General features: G+C 32.9%; 1 protein-coding gene across 9 annotated transcripts in view; it reads right to left on the bottom strand.

The window, feature by feature from the left end:
* LOC143256352 (uncharacterized) overlaps positions 1-27,363 on the bottom strand; it is a 149,047-nt gene that overhangs the window by 83,342 nt on the left and 38,342 nt on the right. For all 9 annotated transcript variants that reach the window (XR_013031277.1, XR_013031279.1, XR_013031278.1 and 6 more), the window contains exons 13-15: positions 23,748-23,801; positions 15,903-16,120; positions 11,337-11,433 (exon numbers count right to left, since the gene is read on the bottom strand). Coding sequence is in view for 6 of the 9 variants with exons in the window: in XM_076513462.1 (XP_076369577.1) it covers positions 11,337-11,433; positions 15,903-16,120; positions 23,748-23,801 (369 nt within the window). In the remaining 3 variants the exon portion in view is untranslated. The remainder of the gene's footprint in view (positions 1-11,336; positions 11,434-15,902; positions 16,121-23,747; positions 23,802-27,363) is intronic.

Here is a 27,363-nt window from a genome sequence, read left to right as displayed (position 1 = left end):
CTACATCAACTATAAATAACTGATTACCCTATCTTTCAGTCCAACATTAACTATAAAAAACTGATTACACTATCTTTCAGTCCAACATTAACTATAAACAACTGATTACACTACCTATCAGTCATACATTAACTATAAACTGATTACCCTATCTTTCAGTCCTACATTAACTATGAATAACTGATTACCCTATCTTCAAGTCCTACATCAACTATAAATAACTGATTACCCTATCTTCAAGTCCTACATTAACTATAAACAACTGATTACCCTATCTTTCAGTCCGACATTAACTATAAACAACTGATTACACTATATTTCAGTCCTACATCAACTATAAATAATTGATTACCCTATCTTCAAGTCCTACATTAACTATAAACAACTGATTACCCTATCTTCAAGTCCTACATTAACTATAAACAACTGATTACACTATCTTTCTGTCCTACATTAACTATAAACAATTGATTACCCTATCCTTCAGTCCTACAACAACTACAAAGTACTGATTAACCTATCTTTCAGTTTTACAACAACTATAAACAATTAATTACCCTATCTTTCAGTCCTACATCAACTATAAATAACTGATTACCCTATCTTCAAGTCCTACATTAACTATAAACAACTGATTACCCTATCTTTCAGTCCCACATTAATTATAAACAACTGATTACACTATCTCTCAGTCCTACATCAACTATAAATAACTGATTACCCTATCTTCAAGTGCTACATTAACTATAAACAACTGATTACACTATCTTTCAGTCTTACATCAACTATAAATAACTGATTACCCTATCTTCAAGTCCTACATTAACTATAAACAACTGATTACCTATCCTTCAGTCCTACAACAACTACAAACAACTGATTAACCTATCTTTCAGTCTTACAACAACTATAAACAATTAATTACCTTATCTTTTAGTCCTACATCAACTATAAATAACTGATTACCATATCTTTCAGTCCTACATTAACTATAAACTGATTACCCTATCTTTCAGTCCTACATTAACTATAAATAACTGATTACCTATCTTTCAGTCCTACATTAACTATAAACTGATTACCCTATCTTTCAGTCCTACATTAACTATAAATAACTGATTACCTATCTTTCAGTCCAACATTAACTATAAACAACTGATTACACTATCTTTCAGTCCAACATTAACTATAAACAACTGATTACACTACCAATCAGTCACACATTAACTATAAACTGATTACCCTATCTTTCAGTCCTACATTAACTATAAACAATTGATTACCCTATCTTTCAGTCCAACATTAACTATAAACAACTGATTACACTATCTTTCAGTCCTACATTAACTATAAATAACTGATTACCCTATCTTCAAGTCCTACATCAACTATAAATAACTGATTACCCTATCTTCAAGTCCTACATTAACTATAAACAACTGATTACCTATCTTTCAGTCCAACATTAACTATAAACAACTGATTACCCTATCTTTCAGTCCAACATTAACTATAAACAACTGATTACACTATCTTTCAGTCCAACATTAACTATAAATAACTGATTACCCTATCTTTCAGTCCAACATTAACTATAAACAACTGATTACACTATCTTTCAGTCCAACATTAACTATAAACAACTGATTACACTACCAATCAGTCATACATTAACTATAAACTGATTACCCAATCTTTCAGTCCTACATTAACCATAAATAACTGATTACCCTATCTTTCAGTCCTACATTAACTATAAACAACTGATTACCCTATCTTCAAGTCCTACATTAACTATAAACAACTGATTACACTATCTTTCAGTCCTACATTAACTATAAACAATTGATTACCCTATCCTTCAGTCCTACAACAACTACAAAGTACTGATTAACCTATCTTTCAGTCTTACAACAACTATAAACAATTAATTACCCTATCTTTCGGTCCTACATCAACTATAAATAACTGATTACCCTATCTTCAAGTCCTACATTAACTATAAACAACTGATTACCCTATCTTTCGGTCCACATTAAATATAAACAACTGATTACACTATCTTTCAGTCCAACATTAACTATAAACTGATTACACTACCTTTCAGTCCAACATTAACTATAAACAACTGATTACACTATCTTTCAGTCCTACATTAACTATAAATAACTGATTACCCTATCTTCAAGTCCTACATTAACCATAAACAACTGATTACCCTATCTTTCAGTCCTACATTAACTATAAATAACTGATTACCCTATCTTCAAGTCCTACATTAACTATAAACAACTGATTACCCTATCTTCAAGTCCTACATTAAATAGAAACAACTGATTACCCTATCCTTCAGTCCTACAACAACTACAAACAACTGATTAACCTATCTTTCAGTCTTACAACAACTATAAACAATTAATTACCCTATCTTTTAGTCCTACATCAACTATAAATAACTGATTACCCTATCTTTCAGTCCTACATCAACTATAAATAACTGATTACCCTATCTTTCAGTCCAACATTAACTATAAAAAACTGATTACACTATCTTTCAGTCCAACATTAACTATAAACAACTGATTACACTACCTATCAGTCATACATTAACTATAAACTGATTACCCTATCTTTCAGTCCTACATTAACTATGAATAACTGATTACCCTATCTTCAAGTCCTACATCAACTATAAATAACTGATTACCCTATCTTCAAGTCCTACATTAACTATAAACAACTGATTACCCTATCTTTCAGTCCGACATTAACTATAAACAACTGATTACACTATATTTCAGTCCTACATCAACTATAAATAATTGATTACCCTATCTTCAAGTCCTACATTAACTATAAACAACTGATTACCCTATCTTCAAGTCCTACATTAACTATAAACAACTGATTACACTATCTTTCTGTCCTACATTAACTATAAACAATTGATTACCCTATCCTTCAGTCCTACAACAACTACAAAGTACTGATTAACCTATCTTTCAGTTTTACAACAACTATAAACAATTAATTACCCTATCTTTCAGTCCTACATCAACTATAAATAACTGATTACCCTATCTTCAAGTCCTACATTAACTATAAACAACTGATTACCCTATCTTTCAGTCCCACATTAATTATAAACAACTGATTACACTATCTCTCAGTCCTACATCAACTATAAATAACTGATTACCCTATCTTCAAGTGCTACATTAACTATAAACAACTGATTACACTATCTTTCAGTCTTACATCAACTATAAATAACTGATTACCCTATCTTCAAGTCCTACATTAACTATAAACAACTGATTACCCTATCCTTCAGTCCTACAACAACTACAAACAACTGATTAACCTATCTTTCAGTCTTACAACAACTATAAACAATTAATTACCTTATCTTTTAGTCCTACATCAACTATAAATAACTGATTACCATATCTTTCAGTCCTACATTAACTATAAACTGATTACCCTATCTTTCAGTCCTACATTAACTATAAATAACTGATTACCCTATCTTTCAGTCCTACATTAACTATAAACTGATTACCCTATCTTTCAGTCCTACATTAACTATAAATAACTGATTACCCTATCTTTCAGTCCAACATTAACTATAAACAACTGATTACACTATCTTTCAGTCCAACATTAACTATAAACAACTGATTACACTACCAATCAGTCATACATTAACTATAAACTGATTACCCTATCTTTCAGTCCTACATTAACTATAAACAATTGATTACCCTATCTTTCAGTCCAACATTAACTATAAACAACTGATTACACTATCTTTCAGTCCTACATTAACTATAAATAACTGATTACCCTATCTTCAAGTCCTACATCAACTATAAATAACTGATTACCCTATCTTCAGGTCCTACATTAACTATAAACAACTGATTACCTATCTTTCAGTCCAACATTAACTATAAACAACTGATTACCTATCTTTCAGTCCAACATTAACTATAAACAACTGATTACACTATCTTTTCAGTCCAACATTAACTATAAATAACTGATTACCCTATCTTTCAGTCCAACATTAACTATAAACAACTGATTACACTATCTTTCAGTCCAACATTAACTATAAACAACTGATTACACTACCAATCAGTCATACATTAACTATAAACTGATTACCCAATCTTTCAGTCCTACATTAACCATAAATAACTGATTACCCTATCTTTCAGTCCAACATTAACTATAAACAACTGATTACCCTATCCTTCAGTCCTACAACAACTACAAACAACTGATTAACCTATCTTTCAGTCTTACAACAACTATAAACAATTAATTACCCTATCTTTTAGTCCTACATCAACTATAAATAACTGATTACCATATCTTTCGGTCCTAAATTAACTATAAATTGATTACCTATCTTTCAGTCCTACATTAACTATAAACAACTGATTACCCTATCTTTCAGTCCTACATTAACTATAAACTGATTACCCTATCTTTCAGTCCTACATTAACTATAAATAACTGATTACCCTATCTTTCAGTCCAACATTAACTATAAACAACTGATTACACTATCTTTCAGTCCAACATTAACTATAAACAACTGATTACACTACCTATCAGTCATACATTAACTATAAACTGATTACCCTATCTTTCAGTCCTACATTAACTATGAATAACTGATTACCCTATCTTCAAGTCCTACATCAACTATAAATAACTGATTACCCTATCTTCAAGTCCTACATTAACTATAAACAACTGATTACCCTATCTTTCAGTCCGACATTAACTATAAACAACTGATTACACTATCTTTCAGTCCTACATCAACTATAAATAATTGATTGCCCTATCTTCAAGTCCTACATTAACTATAAACAACTGATTACCCTATCTTCAAGTCCTACATTAACTATAAACAACTGATTACACTATCTTTCAGTCCTACATTAACTATAAACAATTGATTACCCTATCCTTCAGTCCTACAACAACTAGAAAGTACTGATTAACCTATCTTTCAGTCTTACAACAACTATAAACAATTAATTACCCTATCTTTCAGTCCTACATCAACTATAAATAACTGATTACCCTATCTTCAAGTCCTACATTAACTATAAACAACTGATTACCCTATCTTTCAGTCCCACATTAATTATAAACAACTGATTACACTATCTCTTAGTCCTACATCAACTATAAATAACTGATTACCCTATCTTCAAGTGCTACATTAACTATAAACAACTGATTACACTATCTTTCAGTCTTACATCAACTATAAATAACTGATTACCCTATCTTCAAGTCCTACATTAACTATAAACAATTGATTACCCTATCTTTAAGTCCTAAATTTACTATAAACTGATTACCCTATCTTTCAGTCCTACATTAACTATAAACTGATTACCCTATCTTTCAGTCCTACATTAACTATAAATAACTGATTACCTATCTTTCAGTCCAACATTAACTATAAACAACTGATTACACTATCTTTCAGTCCAACATTAACTATAAACAACTGATTACACTACCAATCAGTCATACATTAACTATAAACTGATTACCCTATCTTTCAGTCCTACATTAACTATAAACAATTGATTACCCTATCTTTCAGTCCAACATTAACTATAAACAACTGATTACACTATCTTTCAGTCCTACATTAACTATAAATAACTGATTACCCTATCTTCAAGTCCTACATCAACTATAAATAACTGATTACCCTATCTTCAAGTCCTACATTAACTATAAACAACTGATTACCCTATCTTTCAGTCCAACATTAACTATAAACAACTGATTACCCTATCTTTCAGTCCAACATTAACTATAAACAACTGATTACACTATCTTTCAGTCCAACATTAACTATAAACAACTGATTACACTACCAATCAGTCATACATTAACTATAAACTGATTACCCTATCTTTCAGTCCTACATTAACTATAAACAATTGATTACCCTATCTTTCAGTCCAACATTAACTATAAACAACTGATTACACTATCTTTCAGTCCTACATTAACTATAAATAACTGATTACCCTATCTTTCAGTCCTACATCAACTATAAATAACTGATTACCCTATCTTTCAAGTCCTACATTAACTATAAACAACTGATTACCCTATCTTTCAGTCCTACATTAACTATAAACAACTGATTACACTATCTTTCAGTCCTACATTAACTATAAACAATTGATTACCCTATCCTTCAGTCCTACAACAACTACAAACAACTGATTAACCTATCTTTCAGTCTTACAACAACTATAAACAATTAATTACCCTATCTTTCAGTCCTACATCAACTATAAATAACTGATTACCATATCTTTCAGTCCTACATTAACTATAAACTGATTACCCTATCTTTCAGTCCTACATTAACTATAAATAACTGATTACCCTATCTTTAAGTCCTAAATTAACTATAAACAACTGATTACCCTATCTTTCAGTCCTACATTAACTATAAACTGATTACCCTATCTTTCAGTCCTACATTAACTATAAATAACTGATTACCCTATCTTTAAGTCCTACATTAACTATAAACTGATTACCCTATCTTTCAGTCCTACATTAACTACAAACAACTGATTAACCTATCTTTCAGTCTTACAACAACTATAAACAATTAATTACCTTATCTTTTAGTCCTACATCAACTATAAATAACTGATTACCATATCTTTCAGTCCTACATTAACTATAAACTGATTACCCTATCTTTCAGTCCTACATTAACTATAAATAACTGATTACCCTATCTTTAAGTCCTAAATTTACTATAAACTGATTACCCTATCTTTCAGTCCTACATTAACTATAAACTGATTACCCTATCTTTCAGTCCTACATTAACTATAAATAACTGATTACCCTATCTTTCAGTCCAACATTAACTATAAACAACTGATTACACTATCTTTCAGTCCAACATTAACTATAAACAACTGATTACACTACCAATCAGTCATACATTAACTATAAACTGATTACCCTATCTTTCAGTCCTACATTAACTATAAACAATTGATTACCCTATCTTTCAGTCCAACATTAACTATAAACAACTGATTACACTATCTTTCAGTCCTACATTAACTATAAATAACTGATTACCCTATCTTCAAGTCCTACATCAACTATAAATAACTGATTACCCTATCTTCAAGTCCTACATTAACTATAAACAACTGATTACCCTATGTTTCAGTCCAACATTAACTATAAACAACTGATTACCCTATCTTTCAGTCCAACATTAACTATAAACAACTGATTACACTATCTTTCAGTCCAACATTAACTATAAATAACTGATTACCCTATCTTTCAGTCCAACATTAACTATAAACAACTGATTACACTATCTTTCAGTCCAACATTAACTATAAACAACTGATTACACTACCAATCAGTCATACATTAACTATAAACTGATTACCTATCTTTTCAGTCCTACATTAACTATAAATAACTGATTACCCTATCTTTCATTCCAACATTAACTATAAACAACTGATTACCCTATCCTTCAGTCCTACAACAACTACAAACAACTGATTAACCTATCTTTCAGTCTTACAACAACTATAAACAATTAATTACCCTATCTTTTAGTCCTACATCAACTATAAATAACTGATTACCATATCTTTCAGTCCTAAATTAACTATAAATTGATTACCCTATCTTTCAGTCCTACATTAACTATAAACAACTGATTACCCTATCTTTCAGTCCTACATTAACTATAAACTGATTACCCTATCTTTCAGTCCTACATTAACTATAAATAACTGATTACCCTATCTTTCAGTCCAACATTAACTATAAACAACTGATTACACTATCTTTCAGTCCAATATTAACTATAAACAACTGATTACACTACCTATCAGTCATACATTAACTATAAACAACTGATTACCCTATCTTCAAGTCCTACATTAAATAGAAACAACTGATTACCCTATCCTTCAGTCCTACAACAACTACAAACAACTGATTAACCTATCTTTCAGTCTTACAACAACTATAAACAATTAATTACCCTATCTTTTAGTCCTACATCAACTATAAATAACTGATTACCCTATCTTTCAGTCCTACATCAACTATAAATAACTGATTACCCTATCTTTCAGTCCAACATTAACTATAAAAAACTGATTACACTATCTTTCAGTCCAACATTAACTATAAACAACTGATTACACTACCTATCAGTCATACATTAACTATAAACTGATTACCCTATCTTTCAGTCCTACAACAACTACAAACAACGGATTAACCTATCTTTCAGTCTTACAACAACTATAAACAATTAATTACCCTATCTTTCAGTCCTACATCAACTATAAATAACTGATTACCCTATCTTCAAGTCCTACATTAACTATAAACAACTGATTACCCTATCTTTCAGTCCTACATTAATTATAAACAACTGATTACACTATCTCTCAGTCCTACATCAACTATAAATAACTGATTACCCTATCTTCAAGTGCTACATTAACTATAAACAACTGATTACACTATCTTTCAGTCTTACATCAACTATAAATAACTGATTACCCTATCTTCAAGTCCTACATTAACTATAAACAACTGATTACCCTATCCTTCAGTCCTACAACTACAAACAACTGATTAACCTATCTTTCAGTCTTACAACAACTATAAACAATTAATTACCTTATCTTTTAGTCCTACATCAACTATAAATAACTGATTACCATATCTTTCAGTCCTACATTAACTATAAACTGATTACCCTATCTTTCAGTCCTACATTAACTATAAATAACTGATTACCCTATCTTTAAGTCCTAAATTTACTATAAACTGATTACCCTATCTTTCAGTCCTACATTAACTATAAACTGATTACCCTATCTTTCAGTCCTACATTAACTATAAATAACTGATTACCCTATCTTTCAGTCCAACATTAACTATAAACAACTGATTACACTATCTTTCAGTCCAACATTAACTATAAACAACTGATTACACTACCAATCAGTCATACATTAACTATAAACTGATTACCCTATCTTTCAGTCCTACATTAACTATAAACAATTGATTACCCTATCTTTCAGTCCAACATTAACTATAAACAACTGATTACACTATCTTTCAGTCCTACATCAACTATAAATAACTGATTACCTATCTTTCAAGTCCTACATTAACTATAAACAACTGATTACCCTATCTTTCAGTCCAACATTAACTATAAACAACTGATTACCCTATCTTTCAGTCCAACATTAACTATAAACAACTGATTACACTATCTTTCAGTCCAACATTAACTATAAACAACTGATTACACTACCAATCAGTCATACATTAACTATAAACTGATTACCCTATCTTTCAGTCCTACATTAACTATAAACAATTGATTACCCTATCTTTTCAGTCCAACATTAACTATAAACAACTGATTACACTATCTTTCAGTCCTACATTAACTATAAATAACTGATTACCCTATCTTCAAGTCCTACATCAACTATAAATAACTGATTACCCTATCTTCAAGTCCTACATTAACTATAAACAACTGATTACCCTATCTTTCAGTCCAACATTAACTATAAACAACTGATTACCCTATCTTTCAGTCCAACATTAACTATAAACAACTGATTACACTATCTTTCAGTCCAACATTAACTATAAACAACTGATTACACTACCAATCAGTCATACATTAACTATAAACTGATTACCCTATCTTTCAGTCCTACATTAACTATAAACAATTGATTACCCTATCTTTCAGTCCAACATTAACTATAAACAACTGATTACACTATCTTTCAGTCCTACATTAACTATAAATAACTGATTACCCTATCTTCAAGTCCTACATCAACTATAAATAACTGATTACCCTATCTTCAAGTCCTACATTAACTATAAACAACTGATTACCCTATCCTTCAGTCCTACAACAACTACAAACAACTGGTTAACCTATCTTTCAGTCTTACAACAACTATAAACAATTAATTACCCTATCTTTCAGTCCTACATCAACTATAAATAACTGATTACCATATCTTTCAGTCCTACATTAACTATAAACTGATTACCCTATCTTTCAGTCCTACATTAACTATAAATAACTGATTACCCTATCTTTAAGTCCTAAATTAACTATAAACAACTGATTACCCTATCTTTCAGTCCTACATTAACTATAAACTGATTACCCTATCTTTCAGTCCTACATTAACTATAAATAACTGATTACCCTATCTTTAAGTCCTACATTAACTATAAACTGATTACCCTATCTTTCAGTCCTACATTAACTATAAATAACTGATTACCCTATCTTTCAGTCCAACATTAACTATAAACAACTGATTACACTATCTTTCAGTCCTATATTAACTATAAATAATTGATTACCCTATCTTTCAGTCCTACATTAACCATAAATAACTGATTACCCTATCTTTCAGTCCAACATTAACTATAAACAACTGATTACACTATCTTTCAGTCCAACATTAACTATAAACAACTGATTACACTACCTTTCAGTCCTACATTAACTATAAACTGATTACCCTATCTTTCAGTCCTACATTAACTATAAACAATTAATTACCCTATCTTTCAGTCCAACATTAACTATAAATAACTGATTACCCTATCTTCAAGTCCTACATTAACTATAAATAACTGATTACCCTATCTTCAAGTCCTACATTAACTATAAACAACTGATTATCCTATCTTTCAATCCTACATAAACTATAAACAACTGATTACACTATCTCTGTCCTACATCAACTATAAATAACTCATTACCCTATCTTTCAATCCTACATAAACTATAAACAACTGATTACACTATCTCTGTCCTACATCAACTATAAATAACTCATTACCCTATCTTCAAGTGCTACATTAACTATAAACAACTAATTACACTATCTTTCAGTCCTACATCAACTATAAATAACCGATTACCCTATCTTCAAGTCCTACATTAACTATAAACAACTGATTACCCTATCCTTCAGTCCTACAACAACTACAAACAACGGATTAACCTATCTTTCAGTCTTACAACAACTATAAACAATTAATTACCCTATCTTTCAGTCCTACATCAACTATAAATAACTGATTACCCTATCTTTCAATCCTACATTAACTATAAATAACTGATTACCCTATCTTTCAATCCTACATTAACTATAAATAACTGATTACCCTATCTTTCAATCCTACATTAACTATAAATAACTGATTACCCTATCTTTCAGTCCTTTGACCAATCCATTATACTGCTCGTCTTTCTCTTGAAGCTGCTGAATATAATAATCTTCTTGATGGAGAAAGTCCTGTTCTCTGAGATAAAACAAAACGTTTCTTAGGAAGAAGAAAATAAAAATAATATATAGTGTGAAAATGAATTGTTGGTCTGGTACAGAAATTAACCTGTAAGTATTTCATGTTAATATTACTGGAAACTATTATAAAATGAGTACACAAATATTTTCTTAAGTTTCTTTAATGCTTATATTTATTTAGCTTGGCATCAATAAGAGCTTTACATCTTTGTATCTCTCGTGTAATGTGATTGTTTTCTTGAACCTGTGTTAACAGTTTGGCATTCTTTAGTACAATTGATACTTCTGTCAATCATGAATCCACAAATTCCAGACTTGTTCCATGGTGTTATGGCCTGGAGTTTGTGGTAGCTCTTCTATGCTCCAGAGATCTGTTGACTTTTCTTTCTCTGCTAAATAAGTTTGACAAAGTTGTTGTTATTCTTAAAATTGGTTTCTCTTCAAGAAAAACTTAAGTGTTTAAAACAATGAAGGGAATAGATAGTGCTGATGTATCATATTTAACAGTGAGAATGGTACAGCTAGGGATCACAAATATAAATTTTGATAGAATAGGAGTTGTCTTCAGCTGAGACAGGTATAATTTTCTAAAACGATTCTTAGCCTTTGGAATGGATCATTTACAAATGTGGTAAATGTACTTACTTTCAAGGAATTTAAGCGGAGACTTGATAAACGTCAAAAGATAAACGTAAAACACTTAGGGCCATTCTTATTTCAAAGTTTAATATACTGGCTGGGATAACCCAGATAATCCCTTGTTGTATGTAAATCATATGTGTAAGTATGAAATTTACCATATAACCATCTTTCCAGAAATTACAGCATGATGAACTAATGTACTGTAGTATTTATATTGATTCCATCAATTTTGTGAATACAGTACAAATCATACAGAACTTCCTGCATGCTTCACTGTTCACACAGTGTCCCTCCACCACCACATAGCTTCCTGCATGATTCATAGTTCACACAGTGTCCCTCCACCACCACATAGCTTCCTGCATGATTCATAGTTCACACAGTATACCTAACCACCACAAAAACTTTTGCATGTTTGTCTGTTGACACACAGTGTTCCCAACCATAACAAATACTCCTGAATGTTTATACATGTAAAAACGGCTCTTATTGGTAAAGAAAGCACTATGTAGAGGAGTAAACAACGTTTTGGCCTTCTTCGGTCATCGTCAGGTTCACAAAGAAAGAAAGAGATAACTGACTGATAGCTGGCCACATGTTTGAAGGGGGTTGTGTAACTGAGTGTGGGAATGTACAGGTGTGCTTAGGTGTTGGATATATCTATTAATATAGGTATAATGGTGTTCCTTTGTATTGATTTATTTTGGGTTTGAGTTGTTGTATAAGTAAGGCTTCTTTAATTTTGTGTTTGTTTATGTTTGTTTATTTAGTATTTGGGTGTTTTGTATGGTTATGTTGTGTTCATTTGATTTGCAGATTTTAAAAACATGTGAAGGTGACTTTTTGTGTTCTTTGAATCTGGTTTCCATTTTTCTACTTGTTTCTCCAATATAGAAGTTGTTGCAGTTACCAAATTGTATTTTATAAATAATGTTGGTGTGGTGTTTGCCAGTGTAATTTTAATATAGTATAGACCTTATATATGTAAAAACGGCTTGTTTGGGTTGAGAAAATATTTTACGTAGAGGAGTGAACAATGTTGTGATCTTCTTCGGTCATTGTCAGGTTCACAAAGAGAGAAAGAGGTAACTGACCGGAAGCTGACCACATGTTTGGAAGGGGTTGTGTAACTGAGTGTTGGAATGTAGAGGGCGGTGTTAGATGTTTGAATATATAATTTTATATTATTTATTTTATTATTTTGATATACGTTATAAAGGTGTTCCTTTATATTGGTTTATTTTGGGTTTAAGTTGTTGTATAAGTAAGGCTTCTTTAATTTTGCATTTGTTTATGTTTGTTTCTTTATTTAGTATTTGAGTGTTTTCTATGGTTATCTTATGTTTATTTGACTTGCAGTGTTCAAAAACGTGTGAAGGTGACTTTTTATGTGACTTAACAGAAATTCACCGAAAAAAAACTTATACTGGACTATACATTCCTTGGGACTCAGTACATGAAACAAAACAAAAACTCAACATTCTAGAAACCAAATAAACACAGCCATAAAACCATGCTCACCAGATAAAATTAATGATGAATTAGACAAAAATAAAACAATACTTCATCAACATCAATAAGTTTCCTCCACAAACTGTAGAAAACATTATACACGCACACACCTAGACAGAAAGCAAAATCAACCAACAAAAGTAAATATATCTCACGAATCAAAAAATCACAAAACCATATATTTCTGTATACCATATATTCCCGACATTAGCAGAAAAATAACCAACATTTAGCAAAAACTAGTAACAAAATATGACATTCCAGTTAATACCAAATTTATTCAAAAACCAGGCACAAAAATGAGGTCTATACTATGTAAAAACTACACTGACAAACACCACACCAACATTATTTATAAAATACAATGTGATAACTGCCACGACTTCTATATTGGAGAAACAAGTAGAAAAATGGAAACCAGATTCAAAGAACATAAAAAGTCAACTTCACACGTTTTTGAACACTGCAAGTAAAATAAACACAACATAACCATAGAAAACACTCAAATACTAAATAAAGAAACAAACATAAACAAACGCAAAATTAAAGAATCCTTATTATACAACAACTTAAACCCAAAATAAACCAATATAAAGGGACGCCTTTATACCTATATTAAATATAATAAAATAAAATTATATATTCAAACATCTAACACTACCCTCTACATTCCGACACTCAGTTATACAACCCCTTCCAAACATGTGGTCAGCTTCCAGTCAGTTACCTCTTTCTTTCATTGTGAACCTGATGATGACCGAAGAAGGTCGAAATGTTGTTCACTCCTCTACGTAAAATATTTTCTTAACCAAAACGAGCCATTTTTATATATATATTTCTCTACAAGTGAGTTTTCTCAACATCACTGATAGTATAGACCTTAGTTTTGTGCCTTTTTTTTAATAAATTTGGTATTAATTGGAATGTCATATTTTGTTACTAGTTTTTGCCAAACAAGTTGAAACACAAGCAATTAACACAGTGTTCTCAACCACAACAAAAACTCTAAAATATTTATTGACACACAGTGTTCCCAACCACCACAAAAGCTTCTGAATGTTTGTCTGCAGATATACAGTGTTCCCAACCATAACAAAAGCTCCTGAATGTTTGTCTGTTGACATACAATGTTCCCAACCATAACAAAAGCTCCTGAATGTTTGTCTGTTGACATACAATGTTCCCAACCATAACAAAAACATCTAAATGTTTGTTGAAACAAGGTGTTCTCAACCAAAACAAAAGCTGAACATTTTTGTCTGATGACACACAGTGTTCTTCAATCACCATAAAGCCTTGTGCATGCTAAACTACTGACATATGAGATCTTTTAATTTCTCAGCAGTCAAACAAGTTATTTTATAACCACAAGACAATGATGTAGAACTAAAAGTCATGTTTTATAACACAAATCTTAATTTCTCAGCAGTCAAACAAGTTATAAAATAACCACAAGACAACAGTGAGTAATGATATAGAACTAAAAGTCATGTTTTATAAAACAACTGTTAATTCCTCAGCAAACAAACAAGTTATAAAATAACCACAAGACAACAGTAGGTAGTGATACAGAACTAATAGTCATGTTTTACAAGACAACTGTTAATTCCTCAGCAGACAAACAAGTTATAAAATAACCAAAGACAACAGTAGGTAATGATATAGAACTAAAAGTCATGTTTTATAAGACAACTGTTAATTCCTCAGCAAACAAACAAGTTATAAAATAACCACAAGACAACAGTAGGTAGTGATACAGAACTAATAGTCATGTTTTACAAGACAACTGTTAATTCCTCAGCAGACAAACAAGTTATAAAATAACCAAAGACAACAGTAGGTAGTGATACAGAACTAATAGTCATGTTTTACAAGACAACTGTTAATTCCTCAGCAGACAAACAAGTTATAAAATAACCAAAGACAACAGTAGGTAATGATATAGAACTAAAAGTCATGTTTTATAAGACAACTGTTAATTCCTCAGCAGACAAACAAGTTATAAAATAACCACAAGACAACAGTAGGTAATGATATAGAACTAATACTCATGTTTTATAAGACAACTGTAATGATACAGAAATAATAGTCATGTTTTACAAGACAACTGTTAATTTCTCAGCAGACAAACAAGTTATAAAATAACCACAAGACAACAGTAAGTAATGATATAGAATTAATAATCATGTTTTATAAGACAACTGTTAATTTCTCAGACAAACAAGTTATAAAATGATAAGAGAACAATAAGTAACAATAAAGTGTCATCTAAAAAGTTATTAGAAGAAAGACATTGGAACAAATGCTGTATACCTTAACTGGAATTCATGAATGAGCTTCTTGGCTTTGGAGTATTTCTTCTCCAGAAGGGCACAACGACTTTGATAGTCATCAACCAGCTGTCTTGAATTAGCCAAGTCTAACTGAGTGGCTTGCAACAGTTCTTCTGCTTGCTCATAGTTTCTTTCTGCTGCTTCAGTTCGTTGAATTAGTTCAGACCTTTGTGATTCTAGGTGCTCTAACAATACCACCTTCAAAATAAACAAAAACTGTTAATAATAATGAATTGTAATTCAAAATCATACAATTCACTGTAATTTTACATTAAGGGTTTTTGATGCAGAAAAGTCTAAAAGATGTAAAACTTTGCCTATTGGATTTTGCTCAAAGCTACCTAATAGCTATTTGTTATAGCTGTCCCTAGTTCAGTTACTTCTTGCCAAACTAAATAATGGAACTTGACCATTACCTTTAAAACAAACCCATGATCCCTCCCCCCAAATAATAAAAAAGATGAGAGAGAGAGAATGAAAAAACTTGAAGATTTTCAGTACTAGATTAATAAAGTTTAAAATATGTTATGTACGAATTTAAAACTTAACTTTTTAGACAGTTAAATGAAAACTGAACTTACTTTTACTTGGGACCATTCTTTTATAAAGTAACTGACATGTGTACTAATTAGCCTTTAGGTTATACAATATTAAAATAGAAAACACAGAATTAGTAAAACATTCACAAACACACTTAAATGTTATTGTTTAGATGTCTACATAACTCTTAATATTATCTAAATTTACTTCACATGGAAGAAAATTAAATAAAGGAAACTACTAAACTAAACCTTAATATGTCACTTAAGAATCTGATGTAGTAATAACAAACTATGACAATTCCATAAAATTATTTTCTTCTATCACTATTTGTCAGTGTATCTTGTAACAAACGTTTTCTTACATACCAGTAAATCCACCAAGGACTGGCTAAAAACTAAGAAATGGAGAGTCCTGGAATGGCCAAGTCAAAGCCCAGATCTTAAACTCATTGAGATGCTGTGGGGTGACTTGAAATGGGTTGTACATGCAAGAAACCCCTCAAACATCTCACAGCTGAAAGAATTCTGCATTGAGGAGTAGAGCAAACTTTCTTCAGACCGATGTCAGAGACTGGTAGATGGCTACAAGAAGTGTCTCACTGCATTTATTTCAGTCAAAAGGGGTAACACTAGCTATTAGAGGGGTAGGGTGTCCTGACTTTTTCCTCAGTTAGAAGATGCATTTTTGTAGCATGACATTTACAGAAGATCTTGAAAAGTATTTTCTTCAGTTTTAATTGCTTAGTTATATTCCTATAATCTCTCAGTATTGTTAAAATTGAGATTAAATATCTATATATCGAAAAATGTTACACAAATACACAGGCTTTCATAGGGTGTTCTAACTTTTTCACGTGACTGTAGATGAGCACTACCATCATGTGACTTTTCAATGTGCAACCACTGAACTATGACTTCAAAGTGTGGCATAAAACACAAGTACTGGGAGGTAGTGAGAAAGAAGGGTGGGATGTACCGATTGGATAAACATTTTCATTTGGAAAAATTATAACTCTAATATAATACCCTACCTCTTCTTACATGATTAGCTTGAACTATACATTGAATTGGAGGAGAGATCAGTGTGAGAGAAACACATGTGTATCCCCTGGAAGCATCAAAAGGACACCCTTAATTGAGAGTAACAGATCAAAAGATCTGAAGAGAGGCACCACACCACATCTTTGTAAGGTATCTCTTTGCCATGAAAGGTGAAAAGGTCTGAAGAACTGGACATGGCAAAACAAGATGAAAGCACACCAGCATGAGACAGGATGATGCAAGAGAAACAATAAAAGAAGTAGAATGACTCAATTCTATGCTGGAAAGTGCATAAGAAATTATGCACCCTCAGGTGTTGAGCAGATAGGGTGCAAAGGACCACAGTTGGCAAGTCAACTACATCCTAAAACCTCACTTTTTGGGTGCCAACATTTTTGCTATGATAAGATAAGAACATATACTACCTTCACCTTAAGTCCTAGAGTCCAGAGAAACCTATCAGAAAACTCCAGGAATTTACAGGATGACCTAATGCCAGGAACTCAGGAATAAGTCATATGGAATAATAAGTAAGTTCATCACCAGATATACCAACTATTTCAAATGACTGAGAGTAATGATTGTAGACAGAGCCCTTTCACAGTTTTAGTCCTTTTAGATTTGCCAGAAACAAGACAATCTGGTGAACAAGGCCTCTTTTTTTCTATCTTGTGAACGATCACATTGGTGTTTCTATGCCGCTTAGAAAATGAGAAATACCCCTCTACCCGAGAGCTGATTGGCTGACAAGCACTAATGACGCAACTATAGATTACCCCATGTACCCAGTATGGAGAAGCACTGCACTCAAACTATTGGTAGACGTCGGAGATACAAATATTTTTTTATTATTTCAAAAACAAACATGATTATCGCAAGTAGCCATTTAAACTATGTCTTTTATTTATTATCAAAATTTATTTGTATCTCACTAGAAATTTTCTTTTCACCCCTTTCAAGCCCTGGGGGAATAATTTATCACTTTATTGTATAGGCCTATATAATATATAATAATTTGGGAGTTGCAACAAGTCGTAATATTTGTCTGTATGAACGTATAGTCGTAATGTATACACCAAAATCGTAATGGTTGGCATCTCTGCATCACATGCACTTGAACCCAGCCACCATGAACCACATCATCAACAACCTCAAAGTAAAGGAGTTCTGAAAACAGAAGCAGAAACATGCCATGTAGGCCTTCTGTAACCTACTACACAGAAGAGCAATCAAGAGAGGTAACTGTACAATCCAAACCCTGTGCAAAGACTTCTGTAATTGGTTCACTCCAAAACCTTACATGCTGAGTGCTAACATCCACAGAAAAGTAGAAGGGCAGCATCCACTTGAAGGGGTGAAATGCAATTAGGTGTTTCAAATCACCCATCCAGAGGATCTTTAACTCTCTCTACACTAGCAGAACACAACCACCCTATTCTGAACTGTATGTAATCTATCCAGCAGGTTACCTTCATAGCCAACCACACCAGTGGTTTGGAACTGTTAAGTGGTACTGACTCCTGTACTCCTATAAAAGAAAAGCGGGAGTACACTGGAGAGTCCAGATGGACAGCAACACCCACGACAGTGCAATGGGTGAAAATGAAACCCAGTTTTTAAAAGCAGTCCACACCAATTCATTAAATCAAGGCATAACAAGAATGTGAAGCAAACCCCTTTTCCTTTACCCATGTTGTCCATGGATGGTGTGGTCCAGAATGGGCATATTATGATGCAAGTATCATGAGGAATTTACGTTTGATTGATCTTGTAAAACACCCCATCTAAAGGGTATGCAAACACAGACATGGAATTACAGAAGTCAACATATCCCACAGTATAGATTTTATAGAAGGATTTCTGCAAATGGTTAATAGCCATCTAAGTGGAGCCCATTCAGAATACATACAAAATACTGGTCAGACATCACTTGCTAAAGAGCAAGATCCAAACTGAAGATGAAGTATGGTTCCCTAAAAAAAAAGTAATAATTAGTACAGATTTATCTTGTGTTATAGCCACAACTTCTGGAGAATATTCCCAGGCAATACTTTGAGGAAGCAAAGAGGTAGCAGAAAATGAATGTGTGTGGAGTTGTCAACCTACCCAAATGGAAAATCTCCAAAGGCTGACAAAGATGAGAGGTAAGGTGATGGATCTGATGAGAAGAAATGAAAATGAGATAACATTGGGAAGGAGACAAGGGCATGGAGGATCACGTTGATGTGCCAGTCCAAGAGCAATAGATGGTTGGTAGCCACTGAAATAGAAAGAAATGAATCAATATGGAAGGGACAGGTGAAGCAAAGATCCTATGGAAGTAGAAAAAATGAAAGGTATGGGATAATGTCAAACCCCAAAACCAAGGAGTCTCTCTCAAAAAGCCATGTGAGAATCCTGTAATTCCTGAGTCAAAGTCCAGAAACGAAAAATGCTCTACTTATGCTGATATACTATCAAAGAGGAAAAACAAATGGAACAAGCTAGATGTGAAGAGAAACCAGAACTCCTCATCAAAGACCTGACAAAAGCCAAGCATCAAAATGGAGGATGTATGGTGTAGAATGGAGTGTTGGTGAACAGGGTTGGCAAAGCAGATCAAGATGTAAGGAAAGAGGGGGTACTGATTGCAGCTGAAACAAGCAAGAGAACCATAGTTGAGTGGGCCAGTAAAGAGCAATCAGAAAAATATTGCAAATAATAGCATGGATGAAGGAGGTCACCAGATGAAGTAAACAGTTGGGAGGATAAACAAAGAGGAACTGAAGAGACCAATCTTGACTGAAGGCATCTATATCCAAGGCTAGAGGTGCCAAAAATGATGTAATCTGTTATTTAGAACAGTAGCAAAGACATCAATATAGGGTGTACCCAGATGCAGATAGAGTCACTGAAAGATGGTAGGATGAAAGGACCACTCCTAGGGATAAACCTAATATGGTTGGGAAACATGATCAGTTATGAGACTGAAAGCATCAGGTACATGACACGCCATAAAACAAATTAGATGTGTGTGATCTCTTTACATCAATCAGCAAAATTATTGGAATGTACTTTAGCAAGACAATGGGTGGAGAGATGAAGAAAAAAGTCCTAAGCATGATAAACAGCCAAGTATTCAAGAACATTGATGTAAAGAGAACACTTCAACAGACCAACAACCCAAAACCTCCCAGCTATCCACTCAGACACCTCAGCCATAAATGGATGCATTTGTGAACAAATTCAAATCTAATTGCATAAGAGGAAGTGGAATACCCAAAAAGATGTGGGCCTTATACAACACCCAAATAAGATCATTTTCAAGGGAAAAGGGAATGATGATAGATGCATTCAAGGGATCCAGTGTGAGGTTCCACCGATTTTGAAGGACTGAGGAGACTTCATATGGGGCCTGCCAAGGGTGTAAGAGGAGTCAGGAAAGGCCACATCCCCAAAAGTGACAGAACATTGCAAGCAGAAAGTGAGGAAATAGATGACTTTCTGAATGCCATGTTCCACAGAATGAAGAAGGCTGGGCCCAACCAAGATGAGTTTTGAAGAAAACACCCCAACAAATCAAGTATTAAGTGGTACAAAAGAAGGATTTCTCCAACTTGATCAACGAGCCAACCTGTGCAGCTTTGGCTAGGACTGTTGCATGTGACAAGCCAATTCACATTCAGAATGAGCAAGAAGAAGCCAGTAGTTCATATAAACATCGAAGCATGGGTCCAAGGCATGAATATGCCGAGCAAAGAAGCAGACCATATGATAAAATGTGTGTCACCAATGTTATGTTGAAAGGTAGTATGTAAAACTGGTACACAACTCCTTGAGGGACAAACCAAAGATATGGATGGGAATGCTCTGCTATAAAAATGTGTAGGTAGTCACAGAAAATGTCTATTTTGGCTATCAAAACCCCCTCAAATCTAATGGAGCTAAATTTAATAGTCTGTTGTCAAAGAAGGCCCTGAACTGTCTGTAAAAGAAGCTGGCATAACAAGAGATCCTGAAAAGAACGGAAGGAAATAGGATCACGAGAAAATGGAGGAAGGGAAAGAAAGGAATAATATATCCTTCTAATAGTACTCTGTGAGCTGACACATTGGCAAGGAAAGGTTCTCACCAATGAAAGAATTTAACATACGAGTCCCAACTGTACCCAAACTGACCACTGGCGAATTGTGTATCATGAAGTAAATTTATGAACTGTAGCACTATGAGAAAGTGGTACAGGAAGGGGTTGGAAAAGGGAAAGTCAATAAACAGCAAGCAGTGCTGCACTCAGCAAAGTCGGTGACAAATGAGTTACCAAGATAGTGAGGGTAATATGTTGGTGGGCTGAGGCCACCTTCAATGCTGAAGGCTCTGGAATGGAGTCAAACATACAATGCCATAAAACAAAGTACCATGTAAAGGTCTCAAAGTTACCTATGCTAGAGGCAGGTTCATTCCAGAACTGCATCACAGCCTAAAGGTCTCAACAGCAGATGAACCATGCCCAAAGCATGAAAGCTGAAAACAACAGACAAAACAAAGAAGACGTAAGGTGAGAGAAGATATATGCAGAAAACCCCTCAGGATTACTATGAAGAGTCTCAGGCAAAAGTTGAAGATATGAAAGGTACTGTAGCAGGGTAGTAAGGGTGAGATGAAAGTGAGAAAATTGGGCTTGGGTAAAATTAAAAGGGTAATTAGGGTTTGCCTCTCATATTGGCAGAACAGACTCTAACAACTGTTGTTCTAGAAAAGGAAGGTCTGCCCAATGATAAACTAGGGCAGACAGATCTAAAGTTCTTCATGGACGAGGCATGCCAACATCCTCCCCTAATAGAGTGGTAAAATAGTACATGTGAATCTTCATATCTGAGAATGAGAAAAAACTAAATAGGGTAGGGAAGGAGATTTGAGTGAATGAGAAGGACTAGGGTCATACGAAACAGGCTGCAAAGACAAAACTTCATATACATGATATAAAAACCAAAAAAAGACTGAAGAAAGATGAGTGAATGGGAAGGACTAGGGTCATATGAAACAGGCTGCAAAGACAAAACTTCATATACATGATATAAAAACCAAAAAAGACTGAAGAAAGATGAGTGAATGGGAAGGACTAGGGTCATATGAAACAGGCTGCAAAGACAAAACTTCATATACATGATATAAAAACCAAAAAAGACTGAAGAAAGATGAGTGAATGGGAAGGACTAGGGTCATATGAAACAGGCTGCAAAGACAAAACTTCATATACATGATATAAAAACCAAAAAAGACTGAAGAAAGATAAGTGAATGGGAAGGACTAGGGTCATATGAAACAGGCTGCAAAGACAAAACTTCATGTACATGATATAAAAACCAAAAAAGACTGAAGAAAGATGAGTGAATGGGAAGGACTGGGGTCATACGAAACAGGCTGCAAAGACAAAACTTCATATACATGATATAAAAACCAAAAAAGACTGAAGAAAGATGAGTGAATGAGAAGGACTAGGGTCATATGAAACAGGCTGCAAAGACAAAACTTCATATACATGATATAAAAACCAAAAAAGACTGAAGAAAGATGAGTGAATGAGAAGGACTAGGGTCATATGAAACAGGCTGCAAAGACAAAACTTCATATACATGATATAAAAACCAAAAAAGACTGAAGAAAGATGAGTGAATGGGAGGTCATTGCAAACTCCAGGGAAAGAAACAAATGTTGAAAATCATTGTTGGTTTGTAAAATGACAAACATCTTAGTGCACAGTTTAAAGAAACAAACTGGATGATACTGGAAACAGACTCATTCATTCTATGTGTTTATCACCTTTGAGAGAACAATGTTTAAAGGATCACAGTAATTCGTACCTTTACATAAAATCACCATAATACAATTTACATAATGCCCTCTGCTGACAATATTTCCAAGAGGTCCATCACCCATATTTAACATTTGAAATTTCCTTTTTTATATCTGATTATCTTAATAGATTTACACACATTTATAGTAATAACATTTTCAAGTTTTGCTAAAAGAGCAGTCTTTCCCAATGAATTCTTTGTTTAGTTCATTAACATGTTTTGCTATTGGTGAAACAATAATATTAAAACATTAACTATTAAATATTAACATTTTTAATATTATTGTTTCACCAACAGCAAAACATGTTAATACAACTAAACACACAATTCAGTAGACAAAAACTACAGTTTTGAGGTACATTTTATTCCATAATTTGGGAAGTCTACTCAATATCTCCATTTGCTTACCTTATTTTTTAATTTCTTTACTTCTGCTTCTGCCAATGACTGTTTATATTGGACCTGTAACAACAAACATTTTAAAGAGTTAATATGATTACAGAGGTTACATACATTTAAAACCATGATTTCTGTCGAAGTATTCCTCTATCTCCTACTTATGGTGGATGATTTCACATGCTGCATTTGAAAAGCTAGAAATACAGGCACAGTTCAAGATTTACATTTGAAATGAAGGGAAAATAAACATGAATAATGTTGATGACAAAAGTTACATTTTGCAAACAGGATGTTCAACACTAACCTGCTTGGAAATAATCATACTATCATTCACACTTCAAAGTATAACTTAAAAAATAAAAATGTAGACTTACTGTATCTTACTGCTGAGTGATTTTAGCATAACTGAAATACTCAACAATTACTTTTCATGGTAAACATCTATAAGTACTTCAGAGCTTTGGCTCTGAGTAAAGACAAAAGTGTGACACAATTAATAACGTCTATGAAAAACTAACTTAAACTTTACCCATCACTAGAGACAGATACTTTTCATGACGATGAGAAACCCACTTGAAGTAAAAATATATTCTCAGGATGGGTGTATGGGTATTAAAACTTTAGTTAAAATAAAGTATAGAAGAATGTTTCGACCTTCTAGGGTCATCTCCAGGTCAACAAAAGATAGAAACTTTTGCTTGTTATTGTATACTTTATACACTATTAACCCTTTTATTGCTGATACTCTATAGTGCATCATGTGAAGTAATTGTTTAGAAAGTGAAGTATCCTATGATTGAAAAGGTGACATCTGATATTTCTGAATATTAATGTCAATACAAGAAAACCTTTTAATTCTCTATTGGCTGACAGATGTCATTCTCTAACAGAACATTTTTTTAGATTATTTTTGCTGAAAAACTGTTTGGTATAAACACTTATCTCACAGTATACTTCATAAAATACAGACAGGCTGCAATAAACCAGTTGGTAAAATATTATATCAACTGGAACATGAGCTGTACCATTACTTGAAGTTTGTCTTTACCTAGTGTCAAACTGAGAGCTCTCAGTACTACTTGTCCCTTAATTTATACTTTTCACTCCTTATTAATCTTCATTAGGTAACCAACACCATACCATCACTGTTTTCTTCACTCTCATCCTTGACAAAACACTAAATGTCATTGACAGAAGCACTCAACATAATTTCACGTACGTCCTTCCTAGTAAGTTGATCCACATTCTAAAGGAATACTTGGATATTGTTTCAAATAAGAACTTGTTTTTAGAATGAACACACTGATTCAAAACATCTACCCTCTTACTGGACATTAATGTCAAAGAATGTATTTTATAATTGCACTGATTCAAGATGTTCACCCTATTACTGGACACTAATGTAGAAGAATTTATTTTATAATAACACTGATTCAGGATGTCCACCCTATTACTAGACACTAATGTAGAAGAATGCATTTTATAATCACACTGATTCAAGATGTCCACCCTATTACTAGACACTAATGTAGAAGAATTTATTTTATAATCACACTGATTCAAGATGTCCACCCTATTACTTGACACTAATGTAGAAGAATTTATTATATAATCACACTGATTCAAGATGTCCACCCTATTACTAGACACTAATGGACAATAATGTATTTTATAATCACACTGATTCAAGATGTCCACCCTATTACTGGACACTAATGTAGAAGAATGTATTTTATAATCACACTGATTCAAGATGTCCATCCTATTACTGGACACTAATGGACAAGAATGTATTTTATAATCACACTGATTCAAGATGTCCATCCTATTACTGGACACTAATGTTGAAGAATGTATTTTATAATCACACTGATTCAAGACGTCCACACTATGACTGGACACTTATATAGAATAATGTATTTTATAATCACACTGATTGAAGATGACCACTCTATGACTCGAGACTATGACTCTATACATAATTTACAGGAACCAATTATATAAAACAATAAACCCACTACTTATATAGCCCACAGAACTCCCTATACATAACCACCAGGAACCCATTATATAAAACAACAAACCCATTACTTATAGCCTACAGAACTCTCTATACATAACTAACAAGAACCCATTATATAAAACAACAAATCCATTACTTATATAGCCCACAGAACTCCCTATACATACCCAATAAGAACCCATTACAAAAAAAACAAATCCACTACTTATGGCCCACAGAACTCTCTAAACAGAGCCAATAAGAACCCATTATATAAAACAACAAACCCACTACTTATAGCACACAAAAGTCTCAACATATTAAACCATACTACACAGTATTCATAATTTACAGAACTAATCACTTATTGACACAGAAATCATTACCTTTTACCAACACTATTAAATTTACCTTTATTCTGAAACTGTTCACAAAGTAGCAAATACCAGTATTAGAGACATTCATCTTTGTGCACAGACACACAAAATAATATCACCTGGATATATTCATACCTATGTACATAGAACAGTGGTTCCCAAACTTTTTTATGCCCCGCACCCGAAAAAAATTTTAATATGTTCTCGCACCCCTTACAGTAATTATTTATTTAAGAATAAAGGTGAAGGCGGCCAAAACAATTTTTTATTATTAGTTTTTAATGATATATAAACAAAAACGAAAATTTGGGAAAGAAAAAATATTACACCAAATTAAAAGTTGCACAAACCATAGATGGTTTACAAAAAAATACATTTTCATCCATGCATGAAATGAAATTTCTTTGGATTTGAAATGTTCAAATATTCATGAGCCAATTTGAATTTAATGACTCTTTTGTTCCTGTTTATTTCTTACAAGTTTTTCAAAGGGTGACACTTTGTTGTTGATAGCAATCCACAAGTCTGCCTGTGCAGCCAAGTGATTTATAGATTTTGTCTTGATTGACAAAAGGGCACTAAATCCAAACTCACATAAGTATGTTGTCGTGAATGGGATGAGCACACTGAGTGCTTTTTCACAAAATCTTAGAAACATGTCCATTGCCGGACACCAATATTGTTCCAAAGTTTTGCTTTCAAACTGTATTTCAAGAACTCGATTTGTGCATTGTTCAATAAGATCTTCCTCCAGTTCTTCATCATATGACATATCCAAATTGAAGGAGTATGGATTCATAATCCATTCTTTAGAAGTTTCCAGTTCTCCTCCAAAATATCCATCAAATGACTTTGATAGTATTTCCAAATGATCCACAATTTCTTCACACACATGGAATTAGGGACTCATCCTCACCTACCATTTCTTCAAGTGATGGAAAATTTGAAAGATTTTCTCTTTTAACTCGTCAACACCAAAGATGTAACTTTTCTTTGAAAGCATTTAACTTTTCCCAACATTTCAATATGTTTATGTTTTTCCCTTGATGAGATACACTCAGGTCAATTGTACGAGTGAATATATCACTCAAATAGGCTGGCATTTGGTTGAATTCTTGTGATTCTATTTCTCCAGGCAGATCATAGTCGCGTTCCTTCAGAAATGTTTTGGCTTCTTCTCACAGTTCAAAGAAGCGCATTAAAGCTCTCCCATATGACAGCCAACAGACTTCTGTGTGGAAAAGAA

The sequence above is a fragment of the Tachypleus tridentatus genome, chromosome 7 (assembly GCF_004210375.1).
Source record: "Tachypleus tridentatus isolate NWPU-2018 chromosome 7, ASM421037v1, whole genome shotgun sequence".
Lineage (NCBI taxonomy): Eukaryota > Metazoa > Arthropoda > Merostomata > Xiphosura > Limulidae > Tachypleus > Tachypleus tridentatus.
The sequence above is the reverse complement of the archived record's forward strand: the minus strand, read 5'-3'. Positions and strand labels throughout refer to the sequence as shown.